Source organism: Callorhinus ursinus, unplaced genomic scaffold (assembly GCF_003265705.2).
Source record: "Callorhinus ursinus isolate GAN/ISIS: 27379988/994484 unplaced genomic scaffold, GSC_fseal_2.0 scaffold22, whole genome shotgun sequence".
In the NCBI taxonomy this organism is placed as follows: Eukaryota; Metazoa; Chordata; class Mammalia; order Carnivora; family Otariidae; genus Callorhinus; species Callorhinus ursinus.
Window position 1 is genome coordinate 5,954,552 of NW_027397084.1, and position 22,794 is coordinate 5,977,345.

Below are 22,794 nucleotides of genomic sequence, written 5' to 3' on the forward strand. Positions count from 1 at the left end.
TACTCCCCTCTCTTGAGTGTTCCTGAAGAGAGGTTTGCTATAATTCTTACCCTTGTTCTTCTATATGTAAGGTGCTTTTGTTCTTATGGCTTCAAGAATTTCTATGTTTGGTTTTCTGCAGTTTGAAAAGGTTGTGATTAGGTGTAGACTTTTCTCACATTTTCCTGTTTTGTATTCTCTGAGTTTCCCAGGTGTGTGGTTTGGTGTATGGTACTGATTTTGGAAAATTCTCCATTATCTTCCTTTTCTACCATTCCAGTTACACATATATCTATTGAAATTGTTACACAATTCTTAGATGTTCTGTTTTCTTTTTTTTCCTCTTTACATTTCAGTTTGGGAAGTTTCTATTGACCTATTTTCAAGTTTCCTGATTCTGTCTTTGGTGGTGTTTAGTCTGGTGATGAGCCCACCAATAGCATCCTTTATCTTATTTGTTTTATTTTCCCAGCTTTTATTTATATTTTGTGCTTTAAAAAGCTTGGCAATTTAAGTTTTTGCTTAGATTTTAGAATAAAAGCAATATCTTTAGTGAAGGAATGCTCAGAGTGGGCAATTCCTCTCATCATATGTCTAGGAGAAATGAGAAGGGTAAGGATTATACCTCCCGTTTTATTTAGGAAATACTCTTTTTCATAGTAACTAAAGTCTGTAACAATATGAATGAAGAGCATTATAAAAAGGAAAAATATACCTATGTGTGCAGTAAAATAAAAATTCAAATAATAATTCTTACCACTCATAATTATCTCACTCATAACTTGAAAGTGACACAGTAAATCCATGATGAGACAAAGGTTACAGTGTACTGTGACCATGGTATAGCACAGAGCTATGTTTAGTCTATTTTTTTCATTTACATTTGCTGGGAAAAAAATTGGCCTTTTAGTTATACTGATGAAGTTTGTTTCAAAATTTTTACGTGTTTCAAAACAGTGTACAAAATTATGCTTATCCAGTAGTGGTGTAGGCTTTTTTCTTTAATTTGTTACTTCTGCTGAGAATACTGTGCATGTTGTAAGCACTGTTCTGCTTTTCTTAAGCTTTCTTTAGCTTTTGCTGCTCTGATTTTTCCTTAAAATTCGTTGTGTTCCAATTTCTTCTTTTACTCTTTTTTGTCTTTCATCTTTGGGTGAGCTAGTAAAATTGTTGGAAAGCTTGCTGTTTTTATGTCCATTAGGGTTTTCTGTGTGTTGTACACCAGGGCTACAGTGGTCTAATTCCAGTGTTCATTGGAGATTTTTTACAAACTGCCAAATGTAATTGTCAGGATTTTATTAATATTCTCCTCAAACTAAGAGTATATTCATTATTCCAGAAGTGTGCAGTACCCTTTCTCCAACCTAAAACTGAGAACTGGATACACCTGGATATCTGCTTAAAAAGGGGTTCTTCAGTTCTTTGGAATTGTTTTGGTTCAGTGACATCTAAGATTTCTCACTTTTCTTCTGAAAAAGCATCACCTCTTTCTGACTGCATGTTTTTGGCCAAAATTTTAGCAGTCCTGTGATCTCTGGTTATGTTGGTGTTGTATTTTTCCCCAGAAACTATATAACAGAGTAGGCTAGCTGAGCATGGGACAAAGCTAAATCTTTTGCAGTATGCATACGAATAAAAGCCTTCATTAGAAATTATTTATGTTCTGCTTTCAGTAGTATGGCATAAAGCCATTGATAAAACTTACTAATATTTCAAAGAGTTCAGCAACCCCATGGAAATGTGGTTTCATATATGAACCTGAGGAAAGTGTTGTTAATTTGTTTTCTGATAAATGCTCTTAATCCAAGAAATTTCCTATAAATTCAGTGCAGAACAGTCTTCAGGTATTCCTGTTCTCTGAGATACCTTCACTGTTGAAAAGGTCAGGAACTGTTTTACAAATTTCTGGTCCATACATTACTTTGCAATGCTCTCCAAACCAAAACTCTCCAAAAATCTTAAGAACTCTGACACCAATTGTATGTGAAGCCAAGAGGCTTCAAGTTCATCCTTTTCTGGATCAAAATCTAGATTATGACTTGGAGGAAGAGTATGGAAGATGCCAGCACTGATTATTTTTACTTTATCACCGTACACTGATTTGACAGATTACCCCACAATTAGTTGGGAAACATACTCAATCAGTTCAGTGTTGTTCTTTGAATTTTGTTGGTCTTCAAGTCTGAAACTGAGTCCATGAAATCAAGTATACAACACTGATGCAGCTAACTTCTGACAGAAAAGCTCTTGTTCATTTGAAGTGTCATCTTTGAGCAGGGACAAGGATTTCCCCTTTGCCTGTTGCCCCTGCTGCGGAACTGTCAGGAGCCTTGGGAGCATTTCTGCCTGTGTGCTGTGCATACTGATTTCCAGGTAAAGCTGACCATTTTCTCTGAGGTCCAGATGGTGGTGCTGGCAGCTTCCATTAGTGGTGATTACCAGGACACCTCCGTGGCCCTGGTGCTTAGGAGGGGTGCTTGCACGGAATGGGCAATGGCAGAGGGAGGAGGTAGGGGTAGGTGCAGAGAGCTTGTACCCCTTTGCCCAGTCCCTTCCCCCTTCTCCTGCCACAGTTCCCTCCTCCTGGGCACTGGGGACCTTCTTGTTACCTGTCAACCCTTCAGGGCCGTATCTCAGTGCTGGAAGTTCCTGGTCCCTGCTCCACACACAGCTCCAGGGGCTGGGAGAGGAGAGGGTTGATAAAGTTGTTTATTCTGGGCATAAAGGTCTGGTGGAAGGGAGTCTGAAGTTTAGAAAACTGAGGCAAGGGCTCAGGGCTGTGGATGCTGAGCGTGCCACTTGTCCCTTCAGTTTAGGTCACCAACCAGCTGGCCAGCATCTCAGTGGCTGCTGCCATGCATCCTACCTTGCCTGAAACCTTCTTCTGAGGTGCTACCATTGTGGATCCCCTCTGAAACACCACCTTTGCTGTGGTGCTCACTTTTCCCTTTCAGCACCCACCCCTCATTTCCTGGGGCAGTGATCTGCCACCCTGGCATCCTTTATTTCTGTTAGTATTTTTGATTTCTTTCATTTCCTTTTGATTTTAGAGTTTCCATCTGCTTACCTTACCCATCTGTTCTTGCTTGTTGTCTTTTTTCCCTCCATTATCACCCTTAACATATTAATCATAGTTATTTTAAATTCCCTGTCTGATTCCAAAATATGTATTATATTTGAGTCTGTCTCTGATGCTTGCTTTGTGTTTTTTCTTGCCTTTTATAAGCATGATGTATAATTTTTGTTGAAAGTTGCACATTATGTACTAGGGAATAGGAGCTGAGATAAACAGATACTGAGTGTGAGATTTTATATTAGTCTCTCCAAGAATTGTATTGTGTTTAGTATTCGCTCTAGGTGTAGGTGCCAGAGGCTTCACATTTCTTTAGAGTCCTTTTTTTTTGTCCTCCTGGCTGTCTGGGTTTTCCTAAGAACTTGGGTTTTCCTAAGAACTACTCCTCAGATGGAATCCTGAGACTATGGTTCCCAGAAGTTTCCTACTCTGATGCTATTCCATGTTCAGCCTGTAGTAGTTAATCAAAAATACCATTTAGGTGTTTGCAGTGGATTAACTTTCTGCCCCCAAAATGGTATGTCCAAGTTCTAAGCCTTGGTATAGATGAATGTGATGTTATTTGGAAATGAAGTCTTTGCAGATGTAACTAAGGATCTTAAGATAATACTGTCCTGGATTTAGGACTGACCACAAATCCAGTGAGCAGTGTTCTTATTAAGAGTAAGGGGAGGGAGATTTGAGACACACAGAAGGGCAAGATCCTGTGCAGATGGAGGCAGAGGTTGGAATTATGCAAGCTAAGAAATGCCAGAGATTTCTGGCAGCCTCCAGAAACCAAGGCAGAGCGTGAAAGCAATTCTTTCTCAGAGTCTTCAGAAAGATCCAACCCTGCTGATACTTTGACCTTGTACTCTGGCCTCCAGAACTATAAATGTAAAAGAATAAAGTTTTATTGTTTTAAGTCACCTAGTTTGTGATTGTTATGATGGCCCTGGGAAATTAATATAATATTCTTATCAGTTTATGGTTCTTCTTGTTTGTATTTGAGGTGATCTAGTACTTCTTGCCTTTGACTTCCTGGGTATGTCCATCTCTCCGTATCTTGAGCTGGCAGTTTGCCTTGTGTCTTCATTTCTCTGATGGGTCCAGGGAAAGTCAGTGACTTTCAGTTTGTTTAGCTTTTTTCTTGTAGGGGTGGGAGTGACAGCTTCTAAGTTTTTCATATGTTGGAGCTGAAACTGCAAGTCCAGTATTTTTTGTTTGGCAATTTATACTCTTATTATGTTAGTGATTACCACTTGTATTATTAGCTTTTAAAAATCTAAAGTTAATTAAAAAACAGTCTGTTCCTCATTCCTCTTTGCCCCCAAATACCTCTTAGAACTTTTTGTCTCCTTCTTAGTCTAGACTGTTCCTTAGTTTTGTTGCACAGTTACCATCTTAGCACTTTTCTTACTCTCTGGGATTGGCTCCAGTATTTCTTGGATTTCATGTCTTCCTTTCTTTTGTTTCAGATTTTTTATTTTACTGGGTAGCATGTAAGGTCATATGTAGGGTTAATTTCCTTTTCCTTGCCTGTGTGAAAATGTTACAGCCTATACTTGCCTGCTGATTTGGCTGAGTGTGGAATTCATTTTCCTTTAATACTTAAGTGGCCTTGCCTTTTTACTTCTCCCGTAGAATCTGTTGTCCTCAATGAGAAGTCTTCTGATGATTCTCATTCTTTTGTAGATGAACTCTTTCTTTTCAGAGAGCTTTCAGGGATATATTTATCTTTGTTATAAAATTTCATCTAAACGTGAGTACTTACTTTTTTGTTACTGTACTGGATTTTCATAGACCTCTTTATATTTGAAGATGTGTTTCATTTAGCTTTGGAGTATTTCCTTGTGTTATTTCATTGTCAATTCTCTATTTTTTTCCCCTTAGAACTGTTAATTGGATGTTGAATTGTCTGGATTGGTCATCTGTCTTTTATGTTTTCTTTATGTCTTTTTGCTTTACCTTTTCTGGAAAACTTTCTTGGATTTGTCTCCACCTCTCCAAAAGAGAAAAAAAGTTAAACATGTTGGAAGATAAAGATTTTTTTTTTAAAGATTTTATTTATTTATTAATTTGACAGAGAGAGAACAGGCAGGGGGAGCAGCAGAGGGAGGGCTAGAAGCATGGCCCCCCGCTGACGATGCAGGGCTGGATCCCAGGACCCTGGGTTCATGACCTGAGCCAAACGCAGATGTTTAACTTACTGAGCCACCCAGGCACCCCGGAAGATATAGATTTCTCAACCCTTTTTATTTTCTTAGTTTTTTTTAATAGCAGTCTTTTCTGATTTTATGAACTTCGTTATATCTCTTGAGGATAAAAATTTGTACATGTTCACAATTTTTATTTTGAAATGGTAAATTGTAGAAATAAGTGCAGTACAAAGACATTTTTCCTGTCTTTCTCCTGAATATCTTAGTATGTATTTTCTGCAAGCCAGGATCTTCTACTTGATCACAATCCAACCATAGAATTAAAAAATTAACATTTATTTATACATGCATGGATGCATGATTTCTTACTTTATTCAGTGGAATATATTGTTAACTTTCATTGTTTATTTTGATGCTCAGATTGCCCTGATTTGGCCAGTAGGAGCCTTTTTGATATCACTTCTCTCTGTCCTTTGGCATCACCTTATCTTTTTTAACTTGTTTTGTGACATAATTTTGTGTCCCAGGCTTATCTTGTACTTTTCCTGCCTTAATGGCGGAATCCCAAGGATTCCTAGTTCTCTGTAGTAGAAAGTGGTGTTTTTAAGATCTCAGCATTAGGTTTGCTCATTGCTATTAGACTGTTGCTGGTTTCACACCCTTTCAGTGGACAGAGCTGGTGTGTGTGTGTGTTTTATGTGTGTGTATATTTATGTATTGAAAACTGTTAAGTTCATGGTGGTACTTCTCATTCAGTATCACATCATCGAATCTAGCTTTTTCTCCTTTATGTTTGCAACTCCCTTCTCTGACACAGAGAAGCTTGGCTTCTATTACCCTTAATATATTTACTTACTTGATCAATCCCCTGGATGTAGCTAGTCTTCCATCTCTTTTGTCACACAAACACCCTGTTCTCCTTGGACTATTAGTCCTCATTTTAGATTACCTTTACCCTTCCATAACTCTGCTTGGAAATCTCCCACCCACCCCCAATACCATTTGACCTTTGATATCCCTTACCAAGTTACCCCTCAGCTTGGATGCCCTCTCCACTGTGCTTGGGGTCTGATACACCATGTCAGGGTGCCTCTACCTGGATGCCTACCTCACCTTGTGTTAGAGTGCTGATAGCTGTTGTAGGGAAGCCCCCATATGTGGATGCTCTCCTTACTGTACTCTGGCTCTGATAGCTTGACTTCTGCTTCTACCCCCACCCCAATTTTGGATACTTTTACTCTTCTTGGTCTTTAACTTCTCATATTAGACGACTCCTCCTCACTTCCCCTGCTTTTCCCCCACTGTGCTCTTCTATCCCTAAATGGCTTTAGGACTCAATTGTTTTGGAGGGTAGAAGGGGGGACGTGGGTGTATGTTTCATCCAGGAGTAATTTTTCATTTTATTATGGTTTTTCATGATTAACTATAGTCTATTCATATTTATGAATAAATAATAAGCTGGGGACACTATGTAGGTAGAACTTAGTGTTTTATTTTACAGTTATTAGGCAGAGAGCTGCTCATTGCTGTGGAGACCTCTAAATTCTGGAAATCAGTAGTCATTTCTCTAAGAAACAGCACTCATCCATAGGAGCTATACTAGTTTCCCCAAAGTGTGTGTGTGTGTGTGTTGGGGGAGGGGCACAGGTGGAGGGTGGGGATTAACCCTTTAGTTTTTGGCCTTCAGAGAAAAATGCCTGCCTATTTAGCATTATTGTCTTAGAACTATTGTGCTTGATAGTGAGTGGTAGCTCTTCCAGGTAGAGGTAATTCCCCTGTTTTCAGTTTTGCATTTCCCATAAGCCCTCCTTTTCTGAATTTCTAGCTTTTATAGGATTCTGCAGAGCAATTTGGTATCTGTTATAGTTTCCTGAAATTCTCTGGGCTTTATTCCTGGCTTTATTAGTTATGGATCCATTTTCATAAATTTGAGAAATTTCTTTTTGGCTTTCTTCTCCCGTTGGGATTTTCAGCTGCAAGTAGAAATCCTGTCTAAAATTTACTTAAAAGTTAAGAAAAAACTGGGGCCCTTGGGTGGTGCAGTCAGTTAAGTGTCTGACTCTTGGTTTCACTCAGGTCGTGATCTCAGGGTTGTGAGATTGAGCCCCGAGTTGGGCTCTGTGCTCAGTGTGGAGTCTGCTTCACATTCTGTCTCCCTCTCTCTCTGACCCTCCCACTCATGCGTGCGCTTTCTCTCTAAAATAAATGACTCTTTAAAACAGGTTAAGAAAAAACTACTTCTGTAATAAGAAAACTAATGGTGTTGTTGGTTAATATGCAGTTTGATGAATCTAGAAAAGATCTAGGCCATTTTCCTCTTTCTTCTTTTCCATCATAATCTCTTTCTTGTCTTAAGGAGGGATTAAGACAATCTCTTCATCTTTTTCTTGTCTTAAATAGTTATAGCAGTTTTGGGCATTACATTCTCACTGAGGAACATCTAAAGTCTGCAAGAAGACATTTTTTTCCTTGTGTTTTGTTTTTAAGTTTGGATAAAACTTTCTGCGAACCCTTGCTCATATCTTATTGGTAGAATCCATCTATCACATGTGTATTTGAAAACCAGTGTGTGCATGCGTATGTGTTTGTGTGTGTGAAATTACTATAAATAAATTGTCTTTAGTAAATAAATTATCTTGAGACCATTGCCTCTTTGACCAGCAGCATTAGATATTGGGCCTTTTCAGAGTACACATTTAAGCAAGATTCAACAAGATGACTTCTGCAAGTCAATAAGATGACTTGATTGTACATTAGTATTTGAAAAGCCCTGGTCTGAACAAGAAAAGATTTAACCCTCTGGGAATGAGGGAAGCCGCATTTGTAAAAGTACAAGATCTCAAAATACCTGAACAAAATCGGGGTTCAATAAGAAAGGAAGAAGGATGTCGAGAGTCAGTGTAGGAATGCCTGTTGGTTTTGCAACCAACAATGTCTGCCCATAATCCTTATCCCTTTTTTGGTTGTAACTGTGTGTGTGTTTGTGTGTGTGTATGTGTGTATTCTTTTTAAAAAATCATTGTTAGAGGAGGAAGAAAGGATGAATGGAGGTATGGCTAGTCTGCCATCTTGAATTGGAAATATGTTACTGCTTTCCTGTATTGAGCCCTGTAAAATATTAATAGTATGCACATACGGTGTCCTATAACCTAAAATTCTGTACTTAAAGGCAGTAAAATAGATCCTTACTAATCTTGAGGGTGTATTCATTTTCTGTTGTGTAGTAACAAAAAACAACACACATTTTATTATCTCACAGATTCTGTGATTAGTAAGTCTGGGTGTGACTAACTGGGTACTGTGCAAGGCTGCAGTGAAGGTGTTGGCCAGGTCTGGGCTCTCAGCTGGGGAAGGATCTGCTTCCAAGCGTACATGGTAGTTGGCATCATTTAGTTCTCTGTGGCTGTTGGACTAATGCCCTCAGTTTTTTGCTGACTGTCAGCCAGAGACCTTCATCAGTTTCTTGGTAGGCCAGCTCATAGCAAAGCAGCTTGCATCTTGAAAGCCAGCAAGTGTGAGAGAGTTTCCTAGCAAGAAGGACATTATAATCTTATGTAGTCCTATAAAGTCTATCATCTTTGTCATTTCCTGTTGGTCAGAAGTCAGTCATAAGTCATGTCCCCTGTCAAGGAGAGGGAATTGCACAAAGCCACGAATATCAAGAGATGGGGATCATAGGGACCACTATAGAGATTATCTGTCACTAATAATACATACATCTGACCATAAGAACAAGTTATGACATGAATTATATGTTGTATTGAGGCTTCTACTTAAAATTTGTACTGTTTCATACTAAGGCAATCAAGAAATTTACAAATGTAGCCAAATATTTAAAATCATTGAAGTAAGTCTTGATAATGTCTTTGTAATATTGTTGTTGTTAAACAGGCTCCTTAGTTTTAAGTTTATTAATATGGTTAATTGTATTTCATGAATTAAGTTTTAGACATTTCTTTTTCTTTTTTTTAGTTGACTATATTGTGGAGTATGACTATGATGCTGTACATGATGATGAATTAACTATTCGAGTTGGTGAAATCATCAGGAATGTGAAAAAACTGCAGGAGGAAGGATGGCTAGAAGGAGAACTAAATGGGAGAAGAGGAATGTTTCCTGATAATTTTGTTAAGGTTAGTACTCTCACTTAAATTTCTAGCTTTAGCTTCATAGGATTTAATCTTTAACTTTAAGAAATACATGTATTTTAAAAACTAAATTGTTCAAGGTGTATTTTTTACTCCACATTTGCTTGGTGTCCTAGTGGATAATAACACTGTGTGTATGTGTGCGTACATGTGTGTTTATATATGTATGTATGTATGTATCTACCTGTCTGTCTTTTTAAAAAAATAAACGGTACTTTGTGTTTGGGTAGCACTCTTTTACTTACAAAGTAGTTTTGCTGTGTACATTCTCATTTGAGCCTACTGTCTTGTAAGTAGGGCAGATGATAACCCCATTTTAAGTATGGTGACATATAGATGAGATGGTTTACCCAATGTTGACTAGCTAAGAAGATCTAGAATTTGAAATGAAATCCAGGATAGTTGACTCAAGTCTAATTGTATATTGTTACTTTCATAGTCCCTTTGCATTCCTCTGTTAAGTTTCAGCATTGCAGCAGGTATTTATCAAAGTAACAGTTTACTCTTTAACCACCAAACATTCCCTTTTTAGTAAATATTCTAGTCGCCCCTGCCAGAAAACAATCAAGATTCTTAAAATCATTTGCAAACAAAGTTCTCAGTAGTTTAGAGAAGGAAAAAAATAATATCTGTATATTTATACTTCACTTGTAATTGTCTTCTTTCCTGTATTAGTTTTCTTATACCTAGCTGTATCCCTGGCCTCGTTAGATTATGATTATGAGTTCTTCTGGGAAGGCTAGAATGTGTCTCATTTGTTTGTTCACCTTACGTAGTAATATCCACCTGCACAATGTGGATGTTTAGTAAATATTTGTTCCCTGAATAATTTGTGTTTATTTTAAATATGGTTTTACCTCTAAATATGAACTCCTACTGTAATATTAGTTGTTTCAGAAGTGAATTAACTATACTTTACCTAACTATATTTTATCTCTTGAAACAACTAAGAAAAGCTGTAATAAGGACTTGAACTTATGGGAGAAGGTCACTTTTGTTTTTTATTTTTTGTTTTATAAATCGACTTCTTATAATCTAAAATGGAGTGTAATGCAGATTTGGAAATTGGAGTAGAATAAATGGATTAAAACACAGTCAAGTTCCAGCTTTGTCTTTGGCTGGTGGAATAATATAGGTCAAACCACATAATTTCTCTGTTTTTTTATACTTAAAAATGATATATTGATAGTGTATAGTAAGCCATGCCATTGATCTCTCATTTCATTTCTTTTTTTTTTTTAAAGGAAAGTGCCTTTTCAGAGGTAATATATTGAAGTAATAGAACACTAGTTAAAGAAAAATAAGTTAAAGTATTTATATAGTTCTCTTAATTGTGTGCTGATGTATTGTCCCAGTAGTGGAGATGACCTATCACAGGACTGCATTTTGAAATACATGTTACTTTCCTGTTTCAGTACAACTAACACTAGAACTTGACTTGAATGAATTGCCTGAGAATAGAGGATGCAGTTTGAAAATGCTGGATAATAGAGGGAAGCATAATCTGGGATTAAAAAGTAACCACAGGGTACCAAATTAGAGTTGGAGACATCAGTATGAACTCATGTTTAGTTTAAGATATGTACCAACACATACAGATATATTTATATATGTGTGTGTTAATACTTGTATTAACTTGGTTAATAGACATACATATATTTCTCAGCTCTCTCCACTGAGACAGCCTAGAAACAGTGACACACCAGTAGCAATGACTATACCCAGTGTCCAGATTTTGGTTTCTAAATATTATTCTCCAATAAAAGGAAGCAGGGCTCCTTAGACAAATAGCTGATTCTAGGATTGTGGCAAGGAAAATACATGATGGACCCTGGAGCATCTCATAGTACCAGAAGGTAAGGAAGTGCTCAAAAAAAACCCACAAAATAATGGCCCATGTCAAAACAGCATAGGGGCCAATCTAAAAGAGCTTCCAGTGTCCAGAGCTGGAACAGTTTAAGCAACAAAATAACGTATTTGATCATTACCCAAAGTGGAGCATAAATATAACTAAGTCCCTGCTGATAAAGATAAATGATTGAGTAAATAAATAAATGGGGAAGGGAGAAATCTCACAGAATTATTTCAAATATTTGTAGAGACTTTCTTTCCCTCCATCCTCCCCCCTCCCCTCCCCTCAAAATCATCCCTCAGGAATGGGCTGGACTAAAAAAATAGATGGAAGAAGAAAATAGTAACTTTACAGTGGAGAAAGCTGGCAAGTACTACCATAATCAAGTGATCAAAGCTAATAACATCATCAGTGATATATTATGTTGATATCATGTATCCCCTTCATCTCTGTGGTATTTATTCTTTCCCCCAAACCCATAATCCCAGTTTTAGCGTGAGAAAAAGAATCAGACGAACCTAAATTGAAGGCACTCTACAAAATACCTGACCAGGGCTGAAAAAGAATTTCAAGGTCATGAAAACCAAGGGAAGACTGAGAAACTGATGTTGACTAGAGGAGCCTAACGAGACGTGATGACCAAATGCATTGTAGTATCCTGGATTGGATTCTGGAACAAAAAAATAGACACTGGTGAAAAACAGATGAAATCTTTATAAAGTCAGTGGTTTAGTTAGTAGTAATGTACTAGTGTTAATTTCTTAGTTTTGGCAAGTGTAATATGGTTGTGCAAGATACAACATTAGGGGAACAGAGTGAAGGGGATATGGGAACTCTGTGTACTACCTTCGTAACCCTTCCAAAAACCTAAAATTATTCTAAAGTAAAATTTTTATTGAAAAAATTAACCACAGGCAATCAACAGCGATAGGTAATAAGTTGGCTTTATTACTTCAGCTGTGTATATGAAGATTTAAGGGAAAGTTAGAATTTATAATTCACTGTCCCCTTGAAAATAAGCCTTTTATGCTTAATGTACTGTTAACATTAAGGTACATAGGATATTTTGTAAATGAAGACTATGGAGTGGATGGTAGAACTAACCAGGCTTCCTCTAAAGACTCACGTCCCTGTTATTATCTCAGATAGCTGTACTGAAGAGCACTGATACTCCATTTGGGCTGGAAGATGGATAGAAAGGTCAAATAATTTTTGCAGCTTATTGAAAAAAACTTACGGACACTAAATTGTTTTATGACAAACTGTTCATTTCATTGTCCCTTTGCAGTGTTATTTCATCTTTACATGATTTAAAAAATAGTTTAAAACAATATAGAGCAAGGATTCATGAACTTATGTATAGAATGTTATTTTGGCATTTTTGCTTTAGAGTGTTACTTTCATAATAAACATTACAGATAAAATTGAGTTTTGTTAACCTCCTTATCATTTCCCTCTCCTCCCAAACTCTGTATTCTGAAATTATATGTATCCTTATAATACATAGTTTTATACATATTTACCTGTGCATAAACAAATAGTATTTTGTGTGATTTAGACATTGGCATAATTGTCAGGTTGCAACTTTTTAAAACTTAATATGGGTTTCAGTGTGATACATAACATAATCATTTTGACTACAATATACGTTCATAACACTGTGTAGTTAGCTCATAAATGATTGGTAAATGGGGGCGTCTGGGTGGCTCGGTTGGTTGAGCATCCGACTCTTGGTTTCCGCTTGGGTTATGATCTCATGGGTTGTGGGATCGAGTCCCAGGTGGGGCTCTGCACTTAGCAGGGAGTCGGCTTGAAGAGTTTTACCTCTGCCCCTCCCCGCACTTGCACACATGCTTGTGTATGCGTGCTCTCCCTCTCAAATAAATAAATAAATCTTTAAAAAAATGGTAAATAGAGGAATGATGTCAGGACAATGGGAAAGTTGTGTTATTTTCTAGGTAAAGGGAGCTGTGATAAAGAGTGTAGAATTATAATTTCCATAAGAACGGGAGAGGCTCTCATCTTGGCTGCTTGTGTAAACAGGAGTTCTTTCAGCTTTTAAGTGAAACCTTTTTTTTTTTTTTTAAAGATTTTATTTATTTATTCCAGAGAGAGAATGAGAGAGAGCGAGAGAGATACCTCATGTGTGCGAGCTTGCTAGGGGAGGAGCAGAGAGAGAGACAAGCAGACTCCAGGCTGAGCATGGAGCCTAACTCAGGGCTTGATCTCAGGACCCTGAGATTATGACCTGAGTCTAAACCAAGAGTCAGATGCTTAACCGACTGAGCCACCCAGGCACTCCTAAGTGAAACTTTTTTTTGTTAAGGTGATCATCTGTACCTGGGTATTCTCCTCAAAGTTGACAGTCCTAGCATAAAAAGTTCTATCTTTTGACCCCTCTTCTTTCTGCACTATCTTAACATCCATAAACCAACCTTTCTACTTTACTGTTGTTATGCATTTTTAATAGCTATGGAGGAATCCCTCTGTCATCTGCTTGGGCAGCCTTAAGTTATTACCCACTTAATCCATTTTCTAAGGTTTCAGTTATTGTTACTTATTTTTATTTTTGTTTTAGTGCTCAGGTTCCAAAGTTGCATAGGTCTAAATTGGTATGTCCCAAACCTTACACTTTTTTTTTTTTTGCATAATCACTGGTATTTTTTAGTGTTTGATTTAGTTTTCACATACTCAGTCGTATTTTAGTGTATATGATTTTCTTTTTCCCCCAGAAGGTCAGATGTTTAGGAATGTACATGTAGTTTTATAGTAGAGATTGCACAGTCCTATGGTGTTCCATTCTGGGTCTTTACCACATTTTATGAGGTAAAATAGGACTATTTTTCATTTTTTAGCTATTCAAAACAGTGCTGCAATGAATATCCTTTTGTAGGTTATATACATAGCTGGGAATTTGCTGCATCCTAGGGTACGCACATATTCAGCTATATTAGACATTGTCTAATTTCTCAATAATTATTGCCAATTTAAATTCCTACCAGTAGTATGAGTTTTTCTTCCATGTTCTTTTAAACCTTTGATACCATCAGATTTTCTTTTTTTTCTTTCTAATCTTACAGATCTATAATAATATCCACATGTTTCAGTGTTTCATTTTTGTGATTATGAGGGAAGTTAGGCATTTTTTCACATTTATTGGCCATTTAAATTTCTTTTCCTGTTTCTAGCTTGTTCAGATATTTCTGTCCATTTTTGTTGAGTTCTTGCTCATTCTCATTGTAGTACTTCTTATTGTGAATACTGTGAATTCTGTATTGTGAATGCTAGTCGTTTGTCTTCTGCTTATGTGTCTTTTCTCTTTAACAAGTGCTTTTTGTGGCTTGTCTAAGTATAACTTGGGAGCAGGGAGGTTTTAAAGATAATCTATGTTTTCATTACTTTTAAAGTTTCGATTTTTCGTTGTAAGTCTTTATCAGTCTCTCTTTACTTTTTGTACAGATGTGATTTAGGCAGTAATTAAATTTTTTCCACATAAAAAATATTGAATCGTCTACTCTTTCCTCACAGATTTGTAATGTTTTAAGAATTGAGCCAAAATTGGGAAGAAACTTTCCTCATTCTCAACTTCAGTGTTTTGGACTAAAGTAGAGAGTCAAGTGTCTGATTTATTTGTTCCTGTAAACTTTGAGATTCAGTATCAGTGTTGTGACTTGTTGACATTTGACACTTTGGGTCTTTGTAATTGCAATGAAACAAAGTAAACACTCCTCCTTTAAACAAATACTTAGTAATTGTCTGAAATATTTTGGGGTGTGGTGAGAAGATTTCCCACAACTTATTTTATTGGGGGAGATAACAACATGAAAACAGAAGGATAAATTGCAGTGCTTTATTGGCTGAATGTCAAATGTGTGGTAAAGATGATGGGTGCTAAAGGATCTTGGAAAAAATACTTTTCAGAAAAGATGTTGAAAGTAACATTTGACTTGGTCTTTAATAAAGATAGGAAGTTAGAAGAATAGTTGGTGTGCTCTATGTCTGACAACGGCGCAAAGTGTTTTATGGTAAAAGTAATGGACTACTTCGGTTGAATGTACGTTTTTCTATGGGGGTGTGTATAATGGGATTTAAGGCCAAAAGTATGGATTAAAGCCAGTGGTGCTGTGCATTTTGAGGATAATGTAAAGGTATTAAGACTATTTAAAAGATACTAGGGAAATCACAGAGTTTTTAGAGACAGGAGAGGGAGAATAGAATGCTTTAATGGATTAATCTTAGTGAGAAGGAAAGGTTTTATGAACGGAGAGTTGAGGCTATAAAGTATAGTAATGTAAATGAGAGTTGTGCAGTGAGAATGGAAGCAGAGGGATAGTTAATAGGCATAATATCTTTTATTTGTGTTAAGACTTTGCAAGTTTCCATATATTTTCTCACTTTATTCTGCAATCTATGGAAGTAAGACAAGGAATATGTCATTTATGCCCAAAGTCATACTAGTGATAGTTGGTGGACCAAGGACTTGGTAGTTGATAGCTCTGTAGTAGGCAAATGTCAGCCTGTTTTTAGATGAGAAATGTATTTTATATAGTATGTGCTAGTTATTGGAGAAATGTGATCATTTTGTAACATTCTCTGCTTTTAAGAATCTAAAGACAAAGTGATATTAATCTTAGCCATTGAAATTCTCCAGTGGCATCAGCATAATTGAAAGATGTTAGAATTACAAAATTAAATGCTTTTGATAACCTTTAGAATTAACCCTTGAAGAAGAAAATTCAAACTGCTTCCTCAAAATGCAATTTTATGGAAACAAACTTTTTTCCCCCAAAAACTAAACTTGAGATTTGACATGAGGGCATTGCAAAGACTAAAGATGGAATGGAAACATGAAGAAAATGTACAAATAATGAGATGTTTGGAAAATGAAGCAGGACTTGTAATGCTTGTGTAAAATTATCTGTAGGTAACTTTATAAAATGGAATCAGTTTCATTCATGTTTTTCTACTGCCTCCATCCCTAGAAATGTGCTGAAAAACAAAGTTTAATAGGGAAAATTGAAGGCCCAATGTATCAGTAAGAATGGGATAGCTTATACTGTAGTAACAATATTAAAATCTCAGGGCTGGCATAACACAAGGAATACATGCTTTCGTACAAAATTTCATGTAGTCCAGGTAGTGAGTTATGTTAAATATAAGTAAAATAAGAGCTTTCTTTATTGCAAGTAAGATTAACAGCAACCAAGTAAGGGATAATTCTCAGTAAGCTCTCTTTGAAGCCTGTAGTTTTCATCAACCACATGTCTCTTCTTGCAGCAGTTACCGCAGGGTTTTCAGTTCTTTTTTAGATAATGGGACTCTTCAGTATCCTTGATAAGAAATGAGATTTCCAGGGCACCTGGTTGGCTCAGTCGGGTTAAGTGGCTGACTCTTGGTTTTGGCTCAGGTCATGATCTCAGGGTCCTGAGATTGAGCTGCATTTTGGGCTCCCTGCTCAGTGGGGAGTCGGCTTGAGATTCTTTCCTCTCCTTCTGCTCATCCCCTGCTTCCTGTGCTTGCACTCGCTCTCTCTGTCTCTGAAATAAATAAATCTTAAAAAAAAAAAAAAAAAAACATTTCCCAGGCACTCTCTACTGAGCTATGTTTTAGTAACATCAGTGCCAATACTGTGGCATATCCTCCTCATACCCTGCCTCTCCATTGTTTTATTCTTTTCTGTTTGCCATTTATTCATTTGTCAAATATTTACCAAGGTTCTTTCTATGTGTTAGGACTTTTATAGATGCTAGGGACGCAATGGTGGATAAAACAGATAAGTTCCCTTCTCTTTATGAGTTTATTTTCTAATGGTGGAGAGAAGACAAACATGAAAAAATGAATAAGATGATAATTCTGATTGTCATGAGTGCTTTGAAAGAAAAAAAGTGAATTGTGGGAGGTGGAAAATGGCATTTAATACTTTACTTTGGGTGTTCTAGGAAAGTATCTTTGAGGTTGTTTGGCCAGAAAAACCCAGAAGGGTGCAGAGGAGATAAGGAATGAATTCCCTTTGAGAAGGATCTTGAAATTAGAGTAAAGTAGGCTTAATGTGATAGTTGTGGTTGCGAATCTACTAGAGCTATGTCAAGAAGATAGCATGGCATTAGGAAAGGAATATGGCCTTTGGAGTCAGGATGTATAGACCTCTGTTTGACTTCTTACCCCCTATTCCCCCGTACCCACACACATGCTTACTGTGTGTTCTTCCTTAAAGATGTCTCACTCTAGAGTATGAATTTCTTCCTGTGTGCATGTGGGGAATCCCACCTGTTCGGGTTGTTGGTAGGAATTAGATTTTGAGTGTTTGTACTTTGCAAGTAGATACATTATGGATTTATTATTTTATCCTGTTGTTATTATTATTTTTTTTTTGCTCAGGAATTGCCCATCCATTTCATAAAGGGAAGGTCAGAGAGGAAAATCACCTAAATTGTTAATTTAGTCAACAAATAGGTTTTTTTTCCTGGTGACTATACTATACCAGGTACTGTTAAATCAAACAGTAATAAAATAGGTAAATAAGTTAGAACTTTTCTAATTTCTCTTTTAAAAAAGCTAGCAGTTTAATTTTTTTTTTAAGATTTTATTTGAGAGAGTGAGAGCCCTAGAGAGAGAGAGCAAGCAGTAGTGTGGGGCAGAGGGACAAGGAGAAGCAGGTCTCCTACTGAGCAGAGAGCCTGACATGGGGCTCGATCCCAGGACCCTGGGATCATGACCTGGGCCGAAGGCAGACACTCAACTGACTGAGCCACCCAGGCGCCCCAAAGCTAGTTGTTTTTAAGGAAGGACAAAAATGAAGAAGAAAGTAATTAAAATGAGAAAATATGGGAGAAGCAGTTAGTTTGATTAGCCTATTTCTCTAAACCAAATCTATAGTCTTCATGGTGGTTGTGGTGGAACAGATGAAGTCTGTTTAAAAATGGGCCAACTGTGTGTGAGAGGCTAGACAATAAAAAAAGCTTTTAATGTGTTCAGATTTGTGTAAGATCTAGCTCCTTAGGGTAAAACTAATTTTGATAGGTCTTTTCTACTAGAGCTATGTCAAGAAGATAGCATGACATTAGGAAAGGAACATGGCCTTTGGAGTCAGGATGTATTTAGAAAAGTGATCTGGTGGAAATAAATTTTTTTTGTTAAGTTCTTTGGAATGGAAAAAATAAATAAAATCTTTAAAAAAAAAATAAAATGCCTTTGGAAAGTTGTTTTAGTTACTGAGAAAGGAGAGAAAGCCGACATTTGTCAGGACATGTTATTTAAAGCTGAGGATTTGTGTTCATGTCCTGGTAGAAGTATTGGCGGTAAAAATATTTTTTAAAAATCATAACGTTGGTTGAGGACCTTGGATCTACATTTAAATTGTATCTTACTAAAGAGAAAACCTGTGCTGAAAAAAGAATGAGTTACCTCCAAGTCTAGTTCCCCACTCTGTCTCTGTGGACACTTGTAGAGGGAGGAGCTGCTTGTTACTGCTGAGTGGTGTAGGATTTGAGGCTCACTAGTCCTTGAATCCCCCTTGATGAAAGGGCAGGTAAATGCCTCCTTAGTGCTGCCTTGTGGTCTCCACTGACAGAGAGGAGAAGGGGGCTCATTCCCACCCGGTGGGTACGAGAGTCTTGGCTCTCCACTTGGCCTTGTCTGACACCACGCTGGCTGGAAAAATGGGGTAGTGGTAGTGAGTGGGCGGTCTGGTTACAGCCTGGTGAGGGTGGAAGTCTAGGCTCCCTGTTTGTTTGATTCCTTTTTCTCTGTATTATTTGACTACAGTAGACTGGTTTCCATCTTGCCTAGGTTACCCTTTTCTTGGTCCTCCTGCTGGAGAGAGCAGGCTTTTCTTGGAGCTTTTTTCCTCTCCTCTCAGGGGCAAGAACAGTTGCTGGTTTCTCCAGTACTCAGTCTAGAATACGTGAGGCAAAACTCGTCAGCTCACTAACCAGGTTCTGAGGAACCTGGGCTGTCTTGGCTGGTCTATCTTCTTTTCTCCACTTTCAGAATATTTTTATCTGTTTATTTTTAATATGTAATGTCTAGAGTTTTTAACTGTACTTAAGTGGGAGGACTAAGGAAGCCGTTGATCTATTCCATCTAGATGGTGATGCATTTTTTTAAAGTTTTTATTTTAATTCCAGTTAATTAACATACAGTGTTATATTAGTTTCAGATATACAGTATAGTGATATAACAGTTCCATACATCACCCTGTGCTCATCACTGGACAAGTGCACTTCTTAATCTCCATTGCCTATTTCACCCATCTCCCCAAACCCCCTCCCCTATGGTAACCATCAGATAGATGGTTACGCATTTTAATAGAGATTGAAGTGCATATCATTAATGGTCTAAAAACTCACTACATAGAAAGAACTTCTCCTTTTAGAAATGGTGTAGTAATAGCTAGTTTCTCTTAAGAAAAGCAGAGAAATATGAGTGAAATAAGATATTAAAAGAAATTAATAAATACTTTTATTGGTTGTACTTAAAGAGTATTCGCAGGACAGTGTGGATAAGGGATGTTATTTGTGAGCTTTGCTATAGCTTTCTTGTGAGCTTTATACTGATGGTGGTATAGGTTATTACATGATGTTATTATGATATTTTTACTTTAAAAAATAAGTGGATATATTCATTGAAGATGTCTCAGATGTTGGTAAATGAATTGCTTTTCCCCATCTTTTTAAATTTAAAATGAAATTTTGTTTCCTTTTGAAGAGTTCTCAGAGCTTGATAAGGTGTTTCAGACTTTCTGATATAAGGAACAAGGAAACAAAAGTTTTTAACATTTAAGTATTTTTGGGAGCTGGCAAGTGAATAAAAGTCATTTGGATATTTTTTTCTTTATTTTGACTTAAATTTCTAGCAGTATTTTTCTCATTTAGAAAAAGATTTAAATCAAATCACTGAATCTTTTAAGTTTTTTTTTTTTTTTTTTTACTTTATTAATTGACAGAGAGAGCGAGCAGCAGCAGAGAGGGAGAGGGAGAAGCAGATTGCCCGCTGAGCAGGGAGCCCCATGCCAGACTTGATCCCAGGCCTCTAGGATCATGACCTGAGCCGAAGGCAGACACTTAACTGACTGAGTCACCCAGGCGCCCCTCATTGAGTCTTTTTTTTTTTTTTTTTAATTGGGGAGTTTGACAACTTATCTTGCATTTAAGAATGTTTGTCATTTTATGTCTGTATTCTGTGGGTTAAATGGTTAAGCAGACATTAAGTCTTTTAAGTGCGTTTAAAAACAAGTTACTTTTAAAGAAAAATGGCAATATGGGGATAAGATAATGATCTGATGTATGTGGCTAGTTTGGAAGCATCTTAGTGATTTCTTGTTTTTTTAATATTACATTTTTCCAGCAGAATGCAGATTTTGAGTTTTTTTAAGATTTTATTTATTTATTTGTCAGATACAGAGAGCAAGAGAGAGCGCGTGAGCATAAGCAGGGGGAGTGGCAGGTAGAGGGAGAAACAGGCTCCCTGCTGAGCAAGGAGCCTGATGTGGGACTGGATTCCAGGACCCTGGGATCATGACCTGAGCCGAAGGCAGATGCCCAACGATTGAGCCACCCAGGAGCCCAAGAATTTTTTTTAATGAAGGAAATGTCAGCATGATTTTATGTTACCTTGATATTTTTGAATCCCTTATTTTTTGAAACCTGTTCTTTTAGATAAACCTCAGTGATGTTTTTAAGTTTTAGGAGATGTATTGGTGACCTTAATAGAATAGTTCAGGAAGTTGGCTTTATATCAGGAGAAAATTTTGTGTTTGATTTACTTTCATTATTTGAAACACATTAGATGAGAAAACAGCTGTAGATATCAGAATACTAAATGAAAGACAGCTTATTGGGAATTACAATAAAAACAGTAGATAAAACGTCAAAGTTATACTTATGATACATTGTAGTACATATTTTGTTATATACTGTAAATCATTAAGTATACACACAGCAATTTGTTCTGTGACTTGGGATATTTTTGATAATATTCTGAATCCTGTGTAGGCTGTATTCACTGCATTAATGAAATAGTTCAGTACAGGTAATGCTAGAAAAAATGTCTAAGGATTTAGACATAGTAATGTGTGTTCCTACAACTAAGATCTTTCTCTGAATGCCCCGGGACAATTTGACTTGTAGCACTGTTTGTGAGCACACCAAATTTTTTATTTAAAAAAAAAAAATCACTGAAATAATGTTGAAACAAAATTCAAGGAATATAGAAGTGGCTATTGTGAAAGTTACATTTCTTTCCTTATCCTCCTCCAGCCTCCTTCCACGTTTAGGAATGTGGTAGATACAGACTTATCTGTAGAAAATTTTTTTAACTGAATTATTTGTATCCCCTTCCCCCTTTATAGCCTATATTTAAATTTAAGACATTATTATATAAATCATGTTAATGTTTACCTTGGACTTACCTGGAAAGTTAAATTCTAATTTTTCCCCTTAAGGAGTTAATACATTTTGTTTCTGCTAAGGTATTTCAAATTGTAGAAATAATTGAAGCTTGGAAAGTTTGAGTGCCAGAACCTGGGCTTCTGGGATATCTCCTGATCTTGCTTTTTGGATCAGCACTCATTGCCTGCTTGATAATGTCATCTGTGGCCTCAAGGAGTCTAGCAGCTTTGGGAGAAGGATCTCCATGTAGGTCTAAGGTCTTTTGAGTTACAGATCTATTAGCCCTCATTACCTGCTGTATCTTAAAATCCCTTCATCCTAGAACTGCAAGCACAAATAACATTTTTAAATCCATATAACTAGTATGAAAAATGTGACCATTATAAATTACTGGGGTGTTTTCAGTGTAGTATGTCTGAGTTCTTTATTTCGTGTCTTTCCCACTCTACTTCACTTGGCTCTCATTAACATTCTTGTGATGGAAAAAGAGAAAGGAGTAGGATTCCATTGACAATGAATGTACATAACTTTTTCTCTCTCTTTTCCTACTTTTGTCTTTTCCAGTGGGGGAGGGGCAGTTGCAATAGGAAGGCCCTTTGTCCAAGTTGGAGAGGCTGCAGTTATGTGGAGAATAGCATATTTGGGGAAGAGAATAAATTTAGAAACTTTGAGAATAGTCCTGTTATATCTGTTGTTTTCCTTCATGATTTTGATATGTTGGCACTCAGGAGGTGTGTACTTATTTCATATTAAGGAGATTTTCTCCTGTCGGTCCTTTCACTTTGGACTTAAAGGTTCTTTGCTACTATCTGATTTAATTTAGACATAAAAATTAGTATCTAATGACTTGAGGTCCATGATTCCTTATATACTATTACTTACATTCTAAAAAAACAAAATAAAAACTTTAGGAATAGGGTAAACCATTTTAGGTTGCAAACCTCATTTTCAAATATGGGTCTAATGGATGCAGCCAAAGCTAAAACAGTGGACGTATTAAATAAACATTTAATTCTGCTTATATTCATACATCTTTAGTAATATCAGTTTATATCCATATCTTCTGATTTATGTTTTGTAAAGTTGGAAGTACTAGTTTTAATAACACTTTTGGAAATCCTTAATGTTATATTAAAAACATTAAGTGTATTCCTTAAATTTTAATTAGCATAAGAACTGTGACTCAGTTTAGGATGACCATCTCTTTCATTTGAGA

General features: G+C 36.7%; 1 protein-coding gene and 1 pseudogene across 4 annotated transcripts in view; one reads left to right on the forward strand and one right to left on the reverse strand.

The window, feature by feature from the left end:
* The window catches only part of CD2AP (CD2 associated protein), a 133,467-nt gene that overhangs the window by 23,566 nt on the left and 87,107 nt on the right, over positions 1–22,794 (forward strand). For all 4 annotated transcript variants that reach the window (XM_073905063.1, XM_073905064.1, XM_025890562.2 and 1 more), the window contains exon 2: positions 9,163–9,323. In XM_073905063.1, coding sequence (XP_073761164.1) covers positions 9,163–9,323 — 161 coding nt within the window. The remainder of the gene's footprint in view (positions 1–9,162; positions 9,324–22,794) is intronic.
* On the reverse strand, positions 1,106–2,177 carry LOC112837779 (serine/threonine-protein phosphatase 2A 56 kDa regulatory subunit alpha isoform pseudogene; annotated as a pseudogene).